The sequence below is a fragment of the Triticum urartu genome, chromosome 2A, assembly GCF_056163025.1.
Source record: "Triticum urartu cultivar PI428250 chromosome 2A, HENAU_Tu73, whole genome shotgun sequence".
Taxonomy (NCBI): Eukaryota; Viridiplantae; Streptophyta; class Magnoliopsida; order Poales; family Poaceae; genus Triticum; species Triticum urartu.
The window spans coordinates 560,576,618-560,591,207 of NC_141874.1; the positions used below are offsets into that span (position 1 = coordinate 560,576,618).

General features: G+C 45.3%; 1 protein-coding gene across 1 annotated transcript; it reads right to left on the reverse strand.

Moving 5' to 3' along the window:
* Positions 1-1,462: 1,462 nt before the first annotated feature.
* Positions 1,463-2,872, reverse strand: LOC125538736 (uncharacterized; the record flags this gene model as incomplete). The annotated part of the gene is made up of 2 exons (XM_048702012.2): positions 1,463-2,298; positions 2,798-2,872. Coding segments are annotated over 2 exons (657 nt in total), but the record flags the coding sequence as incomplete, so codon positions are not given.
* Between the last annotated feature and the right edge of the window lie 11,718 nt (positions 2,873-14,590).

Below are 14,590 nucleotides of genomic sequence, written 5' to 3' on the forward strand. Positions count from 1 at the left end.
ATACTTTGTGTGGTGAAGATGGAGCATAGCCAGACTATATGATTTTGTAGGGATAACTTTCTTTGGCCATGTTATTTTGAGAAGACATAATTGCCTTGTTAGTATGCTTGAAGTATTATTATTTTTATGTCAATATAAACTTTTGTCTTGAATCTTTCTAATCTGAATATTCATACCATAATTAAGAAGATTTGCATCGAAATTATGCCAATAACACTCCGCATCAAAAATTCTCTTTTTATCATTTACCTACTCGAGGACGAGCAGGAATTAAGCTTGGGGATGCCTGATACGTCTCCAACGTATCTATAATTTTTGATTGCTCCATGCTATATTATCTACTGTTTTGGACTATATTGGGCTTTATTTTCCACTTTTATATTATTTTTGGGACTAACCTATTAACCGGAGGCCCAGCCCAGAATTGCTGTTTTTTTCCCTATTTTAGTGTTTCGAAGAAACAGAATATCAAACGGAGTCCAAACGGAATAAAATCTTTGGGAACATGATTTTCTCACCGAACGTGATTCAGGAGACTTGGACCCTGCTCCAAGGAACAAAAGAGGCGGTCACGAGGGTGGGGGGCGCCCCCCCTAGGGCGCGCCCCCTGCCTCGTGGGCCCCTCGTTGCTCCTCCGACATACTTCTTCCTCCTATATATACACACGTACCCCCAAACGATCAGAACAGGAGCCAAAAACCTAATTCCACCGCTGCAACTTTCTGTATCCACGAGATCCCATCTTGGGGCCTGTTCCGGAGCTCCGCCGGAAGAGGGCCGTCATCACGGAGGGCTTCTACATCATCCTAGCCCCTCCAATGAAGTGTGAGTAGTTTACCTCAGACCTTCGGGTCCATAGTTAGTAGCTAGATGACTTCTTCTCTCTCTTTGAATCTCAATACAAAGTTCTCCCCCTCTCTTGTGGAGATCTATTCGATGTAATCTTCTTTTTGCGGTGTGTTTGTTGAGACCGATGAATTGTGGGTTTATGATCAAGTCTATCTATGAATAATATTTGAATCTTCTCTGAATTCTTTTATGTATGATTGGTTATCTTTGCAAGTCTCTTCGAATTATCCGTTTGGTTTGGCCAACTAGATTGGTAATTCTTGCCATGGGAGAAGTGCATAGCTTTGGGTTCAATCTTGCGGTGTCCTTACCCAGTGACAGAAGGGGCAGCAAGGCACGTATTGTATCGTTGCCATCGAGGATAACAAGATGGGGTTTATTTCATATTGCATGAATTTATCTCTCTACATCATGTCATCTTGCTTAAGGCGTTACTCTATTTTTAACTTAACTAGTTGACCCGTTGCGCCAAATGGCGCAGAGGCCCCATGATCTCATGTGTGCTTTGAAAATAAAACCATGTATTAATTCTTTTACTTTTGGACAAACAGTATGTAACAAATGGAAAATAAAACCATGTATTAATTGCATCAATTTTTTTTAGTAAATTAGCTTCACATTATCAGCTCTTTTCCATAACCGGGAGAAAAATGAGTTATTTACATGAATGATTGTGGCTACATCGTTCATATAGGAATATATTAAACGGTACCATTACTTCTTACACACATAGCTTTGGCAAGTCTTGGTTTAAAGAGAAAGCTAATTATACAATTGCATCTAGCTTCTGCAGCTACGGCAAGCAAAAGGAGCAGAATACAACATAGATTGAAAGGCCCAGGTTCTAAAAACCCATCCTGATGGCTCTTAGCTTCTTTTCTTCTCTATGTTGATAAGAGGGTCATTGATAATCTTATCTACGGGTCCTTTCCCAGATGACATATTCAACACTGTTACGTTGGATATATGATCAGATAATCCATGCATGTATCTTGTTAAGACGAACCAGCCCATAGCGTTTTGCTTCTTTTCATATGTAGCAATCATTAGCTTGTTCTTGATGGATCTGATCTTTGTCTTCATCTTCTTCTTGCTGTACCTAGCTATATTAACCTCATGTTTTAGAGAACGATTTTCCTCCTCGAGTTTCTTCATGGTGCTGCAATTATAGTCTCTTATCTCTGTCTTCACTGTGCATTTAATGTATCCAATTGCTTCCATAGCAGCACTGTCTTCTGACATAGAATGATCAACAGATTGTACCACGGGAATAGCCATTCGATTCCTTTCATTCCCAACATATGATGTGGGTGTATGGAACAATACAGTCACACACACCCTGCTGCCATCATATACTCTGGTTCGGTACTCAGCTGGTGGAAGGCCCAGAGTCTCTAAAAGAACATCCAACATCATCCCGTAAGGTATTTTGACCATCGCTGGTACTGCCTGTGGTTTTAAATAGATGCCATTGTTCAGAAGGGTAGCATGACAATAATACAGAGGCGGTATAAATTTGCGAAATAAGATAATTTTGTTCTCTCCAGCAATGAAAATAAAAAAAAAATCACAACCAGCGCAAACACCATCTCTTTCTACAGATTAAACGCTGATATACTGGAAACAATGTGAGGTAGCCTGACTTGCAATAGGTTTAACAACAACAGAACCCACACATTTTGGCTGTACATAGCTTTAGCTTCATTTTCAGGAGTTTTATCAAGGTTCCGATAGTAACGAGAGATCAGTTACATGATACGATAGCGCTAAAAATTTTATGCAACGTAGGGAAGATGTGAGTTACTATTTTGAGGTCCAAAGGAATAAAATGGCTAAAATAAACTGTAAATGGAGTTAGTTGAATTCCGTTATAATATATAGGCCAATGCTAATATTAGGTTGTCTCTGAAATAACTGGGACTGGCTGTTTTTAATTGTAATCACTAACCTCAGAACCGTGCCGTGAATTCTCATATTGTTTGTACCATGCCGCATATGAAGAAAACTGGCTGTGGCCTGTGGGTTACTTCCATGCTTGCCACCTCATCCTGCAGTGTGCAGATATTAATTAGTAGGTTATACAGGCTGTTGACATTTAAGGGAAGCACATAGCAAGCTAAGGAGAGGAATACTATAATGGTGAAAACACTTTTTTCCAGTTATTAATTAATTGTTTAGTTTGGTTATAAAAGAGATTTCTTAGGAATTCTGCACTTGTACATGTTCTGTTTATTTGCGTCTGTCGTTCTGTATTTTATAATGCCTAGGTTGAACCTAATTGTAGCATATCATCAACCACAGAGAATTCTGTCAATCACAGCAGAATATAGTATGAGCTGGGACCAGAAGTCAAACAATATGAGCAGTGGCGTATGGGCAAGACAGAAATTATAGGCATTACAGGAATTGGTAAAGAAATCACTCTAAACATCTGGTTTGTTGGGGAGAGGAAGTAACCTCATCCGGCTGTTCTTTAGGCTGGTCATTGACGGAATGTTCTTCGGCTGGAGAAAATATGGCACATATCTCTTCTGCGTCCGTTGGTAGCTGCTGTAAAAGTACGGCTCTAGCTCTAGTTAGAAAGAAAGGCACATATCTCTAACCTAATTATCAAGTGGAGGGTGTGCTCACCTGTGATTCTCCTGGGAACTCCAAAACAGGCGCAACGATGGAAACAAAAGCGTTCATGCATCCAAACGCAAACAGTAAAACAAGCAACAAAATAGAAGCAAAACAAAAAGACACATCGCCTTCAAACATCACTATCATACAAAAGTATCAGCATCATCATATCCTCATACAGGCCGCGGAAACTGACACCGCGAAACATGCACAACTAACGCAAGATGAAAACACACGGCAGCATTCATCGAGCAACCCTCGCGCATTTCATCAAACACCTAACAGGCATGCACCCATAGAGAAGCAAAGAGGCTCGAACTAACCTGAACAGCAAGGACCGAACGACCCACGCTCCTACTGAGGAGCCAACGCGAAATCCAAGGAAGCTGCGCACGAAGGGAGCAAATGGAAACAGACCAGATCAGTAAATCGTAGAGACAATGGCAGGAAAGAACCGGAGGAGCAGAATAGAAAGAACCTCAACCAACATCACCAATGGAGGAACGGATGGCCATGGTGCAGAGCCGGAGGACAGGGCGTTCGAACGGGACGAAGCGAGGCGATGAAGAGAGCGCGCAGCGAGTGGGCGAAGCGAGCGTGCACAGAATGAGAAGCAGGACAAGAAGAAAAGGGGGAAACCGAAGAGAAAAGGAGGCCCTTGCCCACCGCAACGGCGCGCCCAACTCGCACAGAGCGGCATCGGAACCCACGAAGCAAACACCGACACGCGGCCTGCGTGGGGTCGGAGCCCACTGTCAGTGAGAGCGGCGAACACGCGCAAGGCACTCCGCAGCCTGGGCATGGCAGACGTACACGACGCCGCAGCGACCCCACCGCGCGTCAGGTCCAACAGCATGGCACCCAGCAAGCCACACCCACCCACCCGAACAGAGGGCACAGAGATGGGCGACGGGTCAAAGAGAACACAGGGTAAAAGTTGATTCCCAATGACGAGCGGGTCAAGGGAAGCGGGACCGAAGAGGCAGCGGCTAAGTGACCCACCGGACAGAGAGGAACGCGCCCGCAATCGGTAACAAACGACTCGAAGGAAAACCAGTTTGACCAGTATCACGAAGCGACGCGGCATGGCGATGGCGCCAGCTCCATACGCGAGCCCCTCGGTCAGCAGAATCCCATACGCCAGCCACGGTCAGCAGAATCACGATCCAGACGCGGGAGGCCGCTCGCACAGAAAAAAACCACAGCCACAACACCGACCCACGGGACAAAGGAGAAGGCAGGTCCACCTACAGTGGGGAGCGGGTACCACAGAAGGGGCGATCGGGAAACGGGCATCGCCCACGACGCCCGCCCGCCCGTGACGATCGCGTACGTGGCGCGGCAGGATCGGCCGCCCAGCACCCGAAAGAGGCTCACCCAGCCAATCCGATAAGAGGCCGAGCCCACAGGTCATGGGCTGCACGAACTCACTCAGCGGTCAAAACGAAAACAACCGCAGATCCAACGTCAACCAACGAAGAAAACTGCTGTTTGACCAACATCGAACGGCCGAAACTGGAGCAAATCGAGGGCAACCGTAAAGACGAGTTGGCTAGCCTCATTTATATGTTAAAATACTCTAGATGCATGTTGGATAGCGGTCGATGAGTGAAGTAATAATAGTAGATGCAGAATCGTTTTGATCTATTTGTCACGGACGTGATGCCTATATACATGATCATGCCTAGATATTCTCATAACTATGCTTAATTCTGTCAATTGCTTAACAGTAATTTGTTCACCCACCGTAGAATACTTATGTTCTTGAGAGAAGCCACTAGTGAAACCTATGGCCCCCGGGTCTATTCTCATCATATCAATCTCCATCACTTTAATCTTGCTTTGCTTTTTTACTTTGCTTTTACTTTTTACTTTGCATTTTTATTCCAAAAATACCAAAAATATTATATCTATCAGATCTCACTCTCGTAAGTGACCGTGAAGGGATTGACAACCCCTAATCGTGTTGATTGCGAGTAGCTATCGCTTTGTGCAGGTACGAGGGACTTGAGCGTGGGCTCCTACTGGATTGATACCTTAGTTCTCAAAAACTGAGGGAAATACTTACGTTACTCTGCTGCGTCATCCCTTCCTCTTCGGGGAAAACCAACGCAAGCTCAAGACGTAGCAATGATCGCGGGAAGACTTGTTGAATGACATTGATTTCTCTTCTGTTTCAAGCAGGTACCTGTAGCGGCTGTAGCCTCTCGTACTGCGGAGATCTCCGGACTGAAGCAAAGTCTGGAGCGGGACATAGAAGAACTTGGCCAATTGAAAATGCAGTTAAGGGATAAACAAGGTATGCACAAGCATTGCGCGCATTTATTGTGAAATAAATGTTTAGTATGATATAAGCCGCATAATTTGTGCTAGGGGTTATGACCGAAGTCGAGGCCCTCAAAAGGGTCGTGGCCGAGGCCGAGAAAAAGGCGTCCACAGAGCGGACTCTTCGTGAGAAATACGAGGCCAGAGTTATTAAAGCTGAGCAGGAGCTGCAAGAGACCGTAAGTAAATGCGAGACCTTGGAGCAGAGTTTAACGGGGAGCGAGACCTTGGAGCAGAAGTTGGTCTTATGGCCGAAGGCGACCCTGCCGCCCCTCATCTTCTTGTCCCTGACCTCTCCACCCAGTGATTGGTAGTGATACATAGCACTGTCGAGAACATCCTTGATGTGGGTGTAATCCTTTTTGTGAATGTTCTTCGACGTGTCCAAGTAAAGAGCGTGGGAGAATCGGGGGTAGAGGATGATGAGGACGGCGCGCCCGCCGCTGCGCAAAATAAGTCCTCAAATTAATTAGCCTCCACCGTGCAAATGAATGATTGAAATCAAAGGAAGGATAGCAGCGCGGATGACTTACACGAGATGATAAGGCACGAGAATCGCCCCCTTGTCCTTATTGGTGAGCATGAAACTGACGATGTAATCCCTCGCGTATTCACGGTGATTTGCGCAGACTCCCAAGAAGCCCTCGTGCATGTAGTACGGGTCAGCGACACAGATATGAGATATCTGCTCAACCCGGATGATGTAGTTCATGTGCAAGGCATAAAGGCGGACAAACGTAAAATCCAGCTTCTTCACGTGAAACATGTCGAATATGTAATCGAATCGGAGGAAGAACTTATCCGCGGGGAAGCTGTCGACGTACGACATTTGCTGCGGAACGTTAACCACGTAGAGTGGGTATCCTGGATCTTTCGAGGCGATGAGGTCTTTCTCTACCCGCAACACATCGTCATGAAGTCTCTTTAGATCGCCGAATATGGCCCGTAGCGTTGTTGCAGGTAGGATTGGTTGACCGAGGATATGCCATTTATCCGCACCGGGTATATCTATATGGTCCTGAAGCCAAGGCTGCTGAGGCGGCTGGATCATAGAAACAACTTTTTTGCCTTTCCTCGCTCTCTTCCTAAACTTCTTTACTACCGGAAGGTCGTCCATAATATGTTGAGATGGCAATTCAGGCACCGACTCATGACGCTCAAACCCTGAGGAGGCGCCAGTATAGACATACTGTTCAGCAGCGCCATCGTCGTCCTCATCCTCATCCATGGCGACGTCATCAACGACTAATGGAGCCTCCTCCTTACCCCGTCCGCTATCACCCAACCCGACACCCGACGATAATTGGGTAGGTGGGGTGTTGATGTTCATACCTTGTTGAGCTTTGCTAAAATGAATAATGACATAAAAAAGGCCTATTGTTTTGCAGGAATGTTGACTCCTTCCTGGTGCGGCAAATCACGGGCACTCGATATGTCCTAGTTTGTAGCACAAGTCATGCCGAAATTCACAAAATTTTTTGGCATGAGCTTCGCTAAAAAGTGGACAAATCAAGAACCTGAAATTTGCCGGAAAAGAAATGAATCAACATTCCGGCAAAACATAGGCCACTAAGCATCATTCCCTGCAAACAGTGTCCAAATATACACGAGCAACCACATGTGCAAATAGTGTAGAAGAAAATTCATTTAACTACTAATAGAACAAAATTCAGTTAACTTTAGTGCTCTATAATGATGAAAGGAAAAAAATTCAGTTAACTACTAATTTCATTCATTTAGGTTATTCATTTAACATCACCTAATTAACCTATTGTACCAATACTACTAGCAGCACTACTAACCTAATTAACCTAGCAAAACTCTAGTGCCCTAACTGAAAAACATCTAATTAACATCTAATTTTTTCTCTAAAATACAGAGAGAGATGAGTGAGGGGGAGGGGTGGGGGACTTACAGAGAGGGGAGAGATGGTGGCGGGGAGGTGCTCGGTGACGGAGGCAGGGGCGGAGAGGGCGGGCTCGGGCACGGGCAAGGGCGGTCCTGGGCGGGCTCGGGCGGCGGTGAGGTGGAGGGCGCCGACGGTGACGTGGAGGGCGGCCTTGGGCGGCGGCTATGTGTTGAAAATATGCCCTAGAGGCAATAATAAAAGGATTATTATTATATTTCCTTGTTCATGATAATTGTCTTTTATTCATGCTATAATTGTGTTATCTGGAAATCGTAATACATGTGTGAATACATAGACACCAAACATGTCCCTAGTAAGCCTCTAGTTGACTAGCTCGTTGATCAACAGATAGTCATGGTTTCCTGACTATGGACATTGGATGTCATTGATAACGGGATCACATCATTAGGAGAATGATGTGATGGACAAGACCCAATCCTAAACATAGCACAAGATCGTATAGTTCGTTTGCTAGAGTTTTTCCAATGTCAAGTATCTTTTCCTTAGACCATGAGATCGTGCAACTCCCGGATACCGTAGGAGTGCTTTGGGTGTACCAAACGTCACAACGTAACTGGGTGACTATAAAAGGTATACTACGGGTATCTCCGAAAGTATCTGTTGGGTTGACCCGGATCAAGACTAGGATTTGTCACTCCGTATGACGGAGAGGTATCTCTGGGCCCACTCGGTAATGCATCATCATAATGAGCTCAAAGTGACCAAGTGTCTGGTCACGGGATCATGCATTACGGTATGAGTAAAGTGACTTGCCGGTAACGAGACTGAACGAAGTATTGGGATACCGACGATCGAATCTCGGGCAAGTAACATACCGATTGACAAAGGGAATTGTATACGGGGTTGCTTGAATCCTCGATATCGTGGTTCATCCGATGAGATCATCGAGGAGCATGTGGGAGCCAACATGGGTATCCAGATCCCGCTGTTGGTTATTAACCGGAGAGTCGTCTCGGTCATGTCTACATGTCTCCCGAACCCGTAGCGTCTACACACTTAAGGTTTGATGACGCTAGGGTTGTAGAGATATGAGTATGCAGTAACCCGAAAGTTGTTCGGAGTCCTGGATGAGATCCCGGACGTCACGAGGAGTTCCGGAATGGTCCGGAGGTGAAGAATTATATATAGGAAGTGCAGTTTCGGCCATCGGGAGAGTTTCGGGGGTCAACGGTATTGTACCGGGACCACCGGAAGGGTCCCGGGGGTCCACCCATCCCGGAGGGCCCCATGGGCTGAAGTGGGGAGGGAACCAGCCCATAGTGGGCTGGTGCACCCCCCCTTGGCCCCCCATGCGCCTAGGGTTGGGAACCCTAGGGGAGGGGGCGCCTCCACTTGCCTTGGGGGGGCACTCCACCCCTTGGCCGCCGACCCCCTAGGAGATCCCATCTCCTAGGGTCGGCGCACCCCTAGGGGGGCTATATAAAGGGGGGAGGGAGGGCAGCCGCACCCTGAAGTCTTGGCGCCTCCCTCTCCCCTGCTACACCTCTCCCTCTCGCAGAAGAACGGCGAAGCCCTGCTGCGGTGACTGCTGCATCCACCACCACGCCGTCGTGCTGCTGGATCTTCATCAACCTCTCCTTCCCCCTTGCTGGATCAAGAAGGAGGAGACGTCACACTGACCGTACGTGTGTTGAAAACGGAGGTGCCGTCCGTTCGGCGCTAGGATCTTCGGTGATTTGGATCACGACGAGTACGACTCCCTCATCCCCGTTCTTTGAACGCTTCTGCTCGCGATCTACAAAGGTATGTAGATGCATCCGATCACTCGTTGCTAGATGAACTCATAGATGGATCTTGGTGAAAACGTAGGAATTTTTTTTGTTTTCTGCAACGTTCCCCAACACTGTGAGGCTGAGGGCAGCCTCGGGCGGCGGCGGTGAGGCTGAGGGCGGCCTCGGGCGGCGGCGGTGAAGAGACGGCGGCGAGGGCGAGGGACGATTTGGGGAAGAATTGGTGGCCGGGGGCGGGGTGGGGGGAAACCGCTGTTTAAGTGAAACGTAACGGTAGCGCGTTTCCGGAAACGTGCTATAGCTAAGTTAGCTATAGCGCGTTTACTGAAACCCGCTACTGCTATTCCTTTCTCCTTTTTTCCCTTTTTTCTTTTATTTTTCTTTATATTTTATTTTTCCCTTTCTCCTTTTTCTATTTCTTTCATTTTCATTTACTTTTCTACTTGTTTTTCACTTTATTTTATTTCCGTTAGCAGCAGCGCTTTACATGTAAGCGCGCTGCAGCTAAGGAGATTAGCAGTAGCGCTGGGCCATTATACGCACTACTGCTAGGTTGGGCTAGCCATGTGCGCCCAGTTCAAACGTAGCAGCAGCGCTTTTCGCTAGTACGCGCTACTGCTAAAGTCATAGCAGTAGCGCGGTTTATTTGCGCGCGCTGCTACTAAGTAGCAGCAGCGCTTGATTTTATACAGCGCTACTGGTAAAATTCTGTGTATAGGCTTTTCCCTAATAGTGTATGAAAGCACTCAACAGAAATAAATGACTCTCTAAAACTTCCGGGTTGTCTCCCTGGTAGCGCTTTCTTTAAAGCCATTAAGCTAGGCATATAGTGCTCAAGTAGTGAATCCACCCGGATCCCAAGGTATATCAAAGCCAATTTTAATTAACAATGATTTGTAATTTAGTAGTGAGCACAAAGCAACATATATCAAGCAATAACGAAGTCTAACTCTCTTCCTATGCATCGGCATGTCATAAAAGAACAATTCATGCACACCTAGTAAAGGCCAATGCATAGTATAAACAGTTTCTTGCAATTTTATCATGTGGGAAGCATAGAGAGGTGGAGATATAGTTCCTCTCTCATAATAATTTCAAGTAGGAGCATCAAGCACATGCATATTATATTCATTAAAATCATCATGTGCAACGGTAAAAGGCAACCCATCAATATAATCCTTAATAAGGGCAAACTTCTCCGATATAGTGTAGTCGGGAGAATTCAAAAAGATAATAGGACTATCATGCGTGGGTGCAATAGCAATAATTTCATGTTTAACATAAGGAACTATAGCAAGTTCATCTCCATAAGAATCATTCATATTGGCATCTTGGCCACAAGCATAGCAAGCATCATCAAAAAGGGATATTTCAAGAGAATCAAAGGGATCATAACAGTCATCATAGCAATCATCCTTCGATAAGCACGAAGAGAATTTAAACGATGTATGAGTTGAAGAGTTACTCTCATTAGAAGGTGGGCACGGGTAGCTAATCCGCTCTTCCTCCTTTTGTTCTTCGCTCTCCTCCTCATCTTTTTCATCCAATGAGCTCACAGTTTCATCAATTTCTTCTTCCATAGACTCCTGCAAAATATTAGTCTCTTCTTGGACAGCGGAGTATTCCTCAATATATAGTTTAACATAGGCATTAGAAGCATAATTCTCATAACAATATTCAAGTATGGAAAAAATTTCAGATTTGTGAAGAGTAGCATCATACTTTTCAATCAAAGAAGCAATTTCAAAAGCACCCTTAAAAGCAACAAATTCTTCAATTTGTTGAACATCATAGTAATTGTAAACACCCTTAGCATACGAAGATATGATTCCATTATCACTAAACTCACATTGGTAGGGAAGGTGTTTCTTAGGGTTTTCAGAACAACAAGTGAAATCATATAATTCACATAAATTCCAAGCATAGCATTGCAAACGTTGAATTTGACTCCATAATAGTTTCCCTTTTTCAGATATACGGTGTCGCACATAACAAGCATGCTCATCTAAATATTTTCCCTCAACTAAGCTAGTCGGGGTTTCGGCACGAGCACAAAGGGATCGAAGATGATCCAAGTAAAAATCTTCAGCAGTGTGATAGATTTTGAGTGGTTCTTCAACCATTTGTTCAGTAGGTACAACTATTTTTTTGGTATTTTGCGTTTCCTACCCATAAATAAAGGTAGAAAACAACTAAGAACAACAAATAAAAATTACTTAGAGATAAAGCAAACAAGCACACATGAGAATATTCACCCCACGCTATTGCTCCCCGGCAACGGCGCCAGAAAAAAGTCTTGATAACCCACAAGTATAGGGGATCACAACAGTTTTTGATAAGTAAGAGTGTCGAACCCAACGAGGAGCTAAAGGTAGAACAAATATTCCCTCAAGTTCTATCGACCACCGATACAACTCTACGCACGCTTGACGTTCGCTTTACCTAGAACAAGTATGAAACTAGAAGTACTTTGTAGGTGTTGTTGGATAGATTTGCAAGATAATAAAGATTACGTAAATAAAGGGTAGGGGCAGTTTAGATAAAGAAACAATAAAGTAAATATAGCGAGTGTGGAAAAGTGGTGGTAGGAGTTGCGAAATTGCCCCTAAGCAATTGACTACTTTACTAGACCGATAGCAAGTATTATGTGGGAGAGGCCACTGCTAGCATGTCATCCCTGACTTGGAATTCTATGCACTTATGATTGGAACTATTAGCAAGCATCCGCATCTACTAACTTTCATTAAGGTAAAAACCCAACCATAGCATTAAGATATATTGGTCCCCCTTCAATCCCGTATGCATCAATTTCTATGCTAGGTTGAAGCTTCTATCACTCTTGCCCTCCAATACATAGTCCTATCAACATACAACTAACCCTAGGGTGTGATCCACGCACGCAATAGTATGATGGGCACCAAAGGACAACAACATAACCACAAGCAAATTAAATCAATCATAGCAATTCATCAACCACCGATAGGACAACGAAAATCTACTCAGACATCATAGGATGGCAACACATCATTGGATAATAATATGAAGCATAAAGCACCATGTTCAAGTAGAGGGTACAGCGGGTTGTGGGAGAGTGGACCGTTGTAGATAGAGGGTGGAAGGTGATGGAGATGTTGGTGAAGATGGCAGAGGTGTTGGTGAAGATCGCGGTGATGATGATGATGGACACGGCGGCGTTCCGGCGCCACCGGAGGAGAGGGGGAGAGGGGCCCCCTTCTTCCTCTTCTTCCTTGACCTCCTCCCTAGATGGGAGAAGGGTTTCCCCTCTGGTCCTTGGCCTCCATGGCATGGGAGGGGTGAGAGCCCCTCCGAGATTGGATCTGTCTCTCTGTCTCTCTCTGTTTCTGCGTTCTCAGATTCTTCCCTTTCACCGTTTCTTATATTCCCGGAGATCCGTAACTCTGATTGGGCTGAAATTTTGACACGATCTCTATCCGGAAATTAGCTTTCTTGTGGCGAAAGAAGGGCATCAACCGCCTTACGGGGTGGCCACGAGGGTCAGGGGCGCGCCTGCCTCCCCAGGGCGCGCCCCCTACCTCGTGGGCCCCTCGAGCATCGTCTCGCATGGATTCTTCTTCCCAAAAATTATATATATTCCAAAAAAATCTCCGTCAGTTTTTATTCCGTTTGGACTCCGTTTGATATGGATATTCTGCGAAACAAAAAACATGCAACAAACAGGGACTGGCACTGGGCACTAGATCAATATGTTAGTCCCAAAAATAGAAGTTTCCAAAAGTATATGAAAGTTGAATAATATTGGCATGGAACAATCAAAAATTATAGATACGACGGAGACGTATCACCGCCCAATTCTACCGAGCCGAAGAAAGGAACACCGTAGATAAGCTCTTCTAGTCGCAGTATTTGGCGCCGAATTATCCGGTGCCTTTTGCCGATCAACTGAAACAGCTGATCGGACTGCATAAAGCGACGGAACTAGCCATGAAGGATATGATTATCCGGCTATGGCCTGCCAAGCCGATCCCAAGCATCTACTTCGGGCTTGTGAGGCGGCTTGTAAGCGCTTGCCCTCGACTTGACGTCATCAAGCGGTCGGTCTGTATAGAAGGAGCACGAATGACCTTCGCCCGCGCAAAGGTGCACTGGGGGAAGATGAATGCCCAAAGCTGATGACTGGAGGACCGCCGGAGGGGAAGGAGCACCGCAAGCCGGAATTATATTATGAGAGTGTCCTGAAAGGATCCTACCTTGCAGCGGAGCTATGCACCAAGGACATTATATTTCCATGAATGCCAATCATGTTGTCCTTTGTAATGTTTGAACAAGGTCGTTTATTTGTCGCCTGATGTCTACTACACAACCTTCTTCTTGTAGATGTTGTTGGGCCTCCAAGTGTAGAGGTTTGTAGGACAGTAGAAAATTTCCCTCAAGTGGATGACCTAAGGTTTATCAATCCGTAGGAGGCGTAGGATGAAGATGGTCTCTCTCAAGCAACCCTGCAACCAAATAACAAAGAGTCTCTTGTGTCCCCAACACACCCAATACAATGGTAAATTGTATAGGTGCACTAGTTCGGCGAAGAGATGGTGATACAAGTGGTATATGGATAGTAGATAATAGTTTTTGTAATCTGAAAATATAAAAACAGCAAGGTAACTAATGATAAAAGTGAGCGTAAACGGTATTGCAATGCTAGGAAACAAGGCCTAGGGTTCATACTTTCACTAGTGCAAGTCCTCTCAACAATAATAACATAATTGGATCACATAACTATCCCTCAACATGCAACAAAGAGTCACCCCAAATTCACTAATAGCGAAGAGCAAACGAAGAGATTATGGTAGGGTACGAAACCACCTCAAAGTTATCCTTTCCAATCAATCCGTTGGGCTATTCCTATAAGTGTCAAAAACAGCCCTAGAGTTCGTACTAGAATAACACCTTAAGACACAAATCAACCAAAACCCTAATGTCACCTAGATACTCCAATGTCACCTCAAGTATCCGTGGGTATGATTATACGATATGCATCACACAATCTTAGATTCATCTATTCAACCAACACATAGAACCTCAAAGAGTGCCCCAAAGTTCCTACCGGAGAATCACGACGAAAACGTGTGCCAACCCCTATGCATAGGTTCATGGGCGG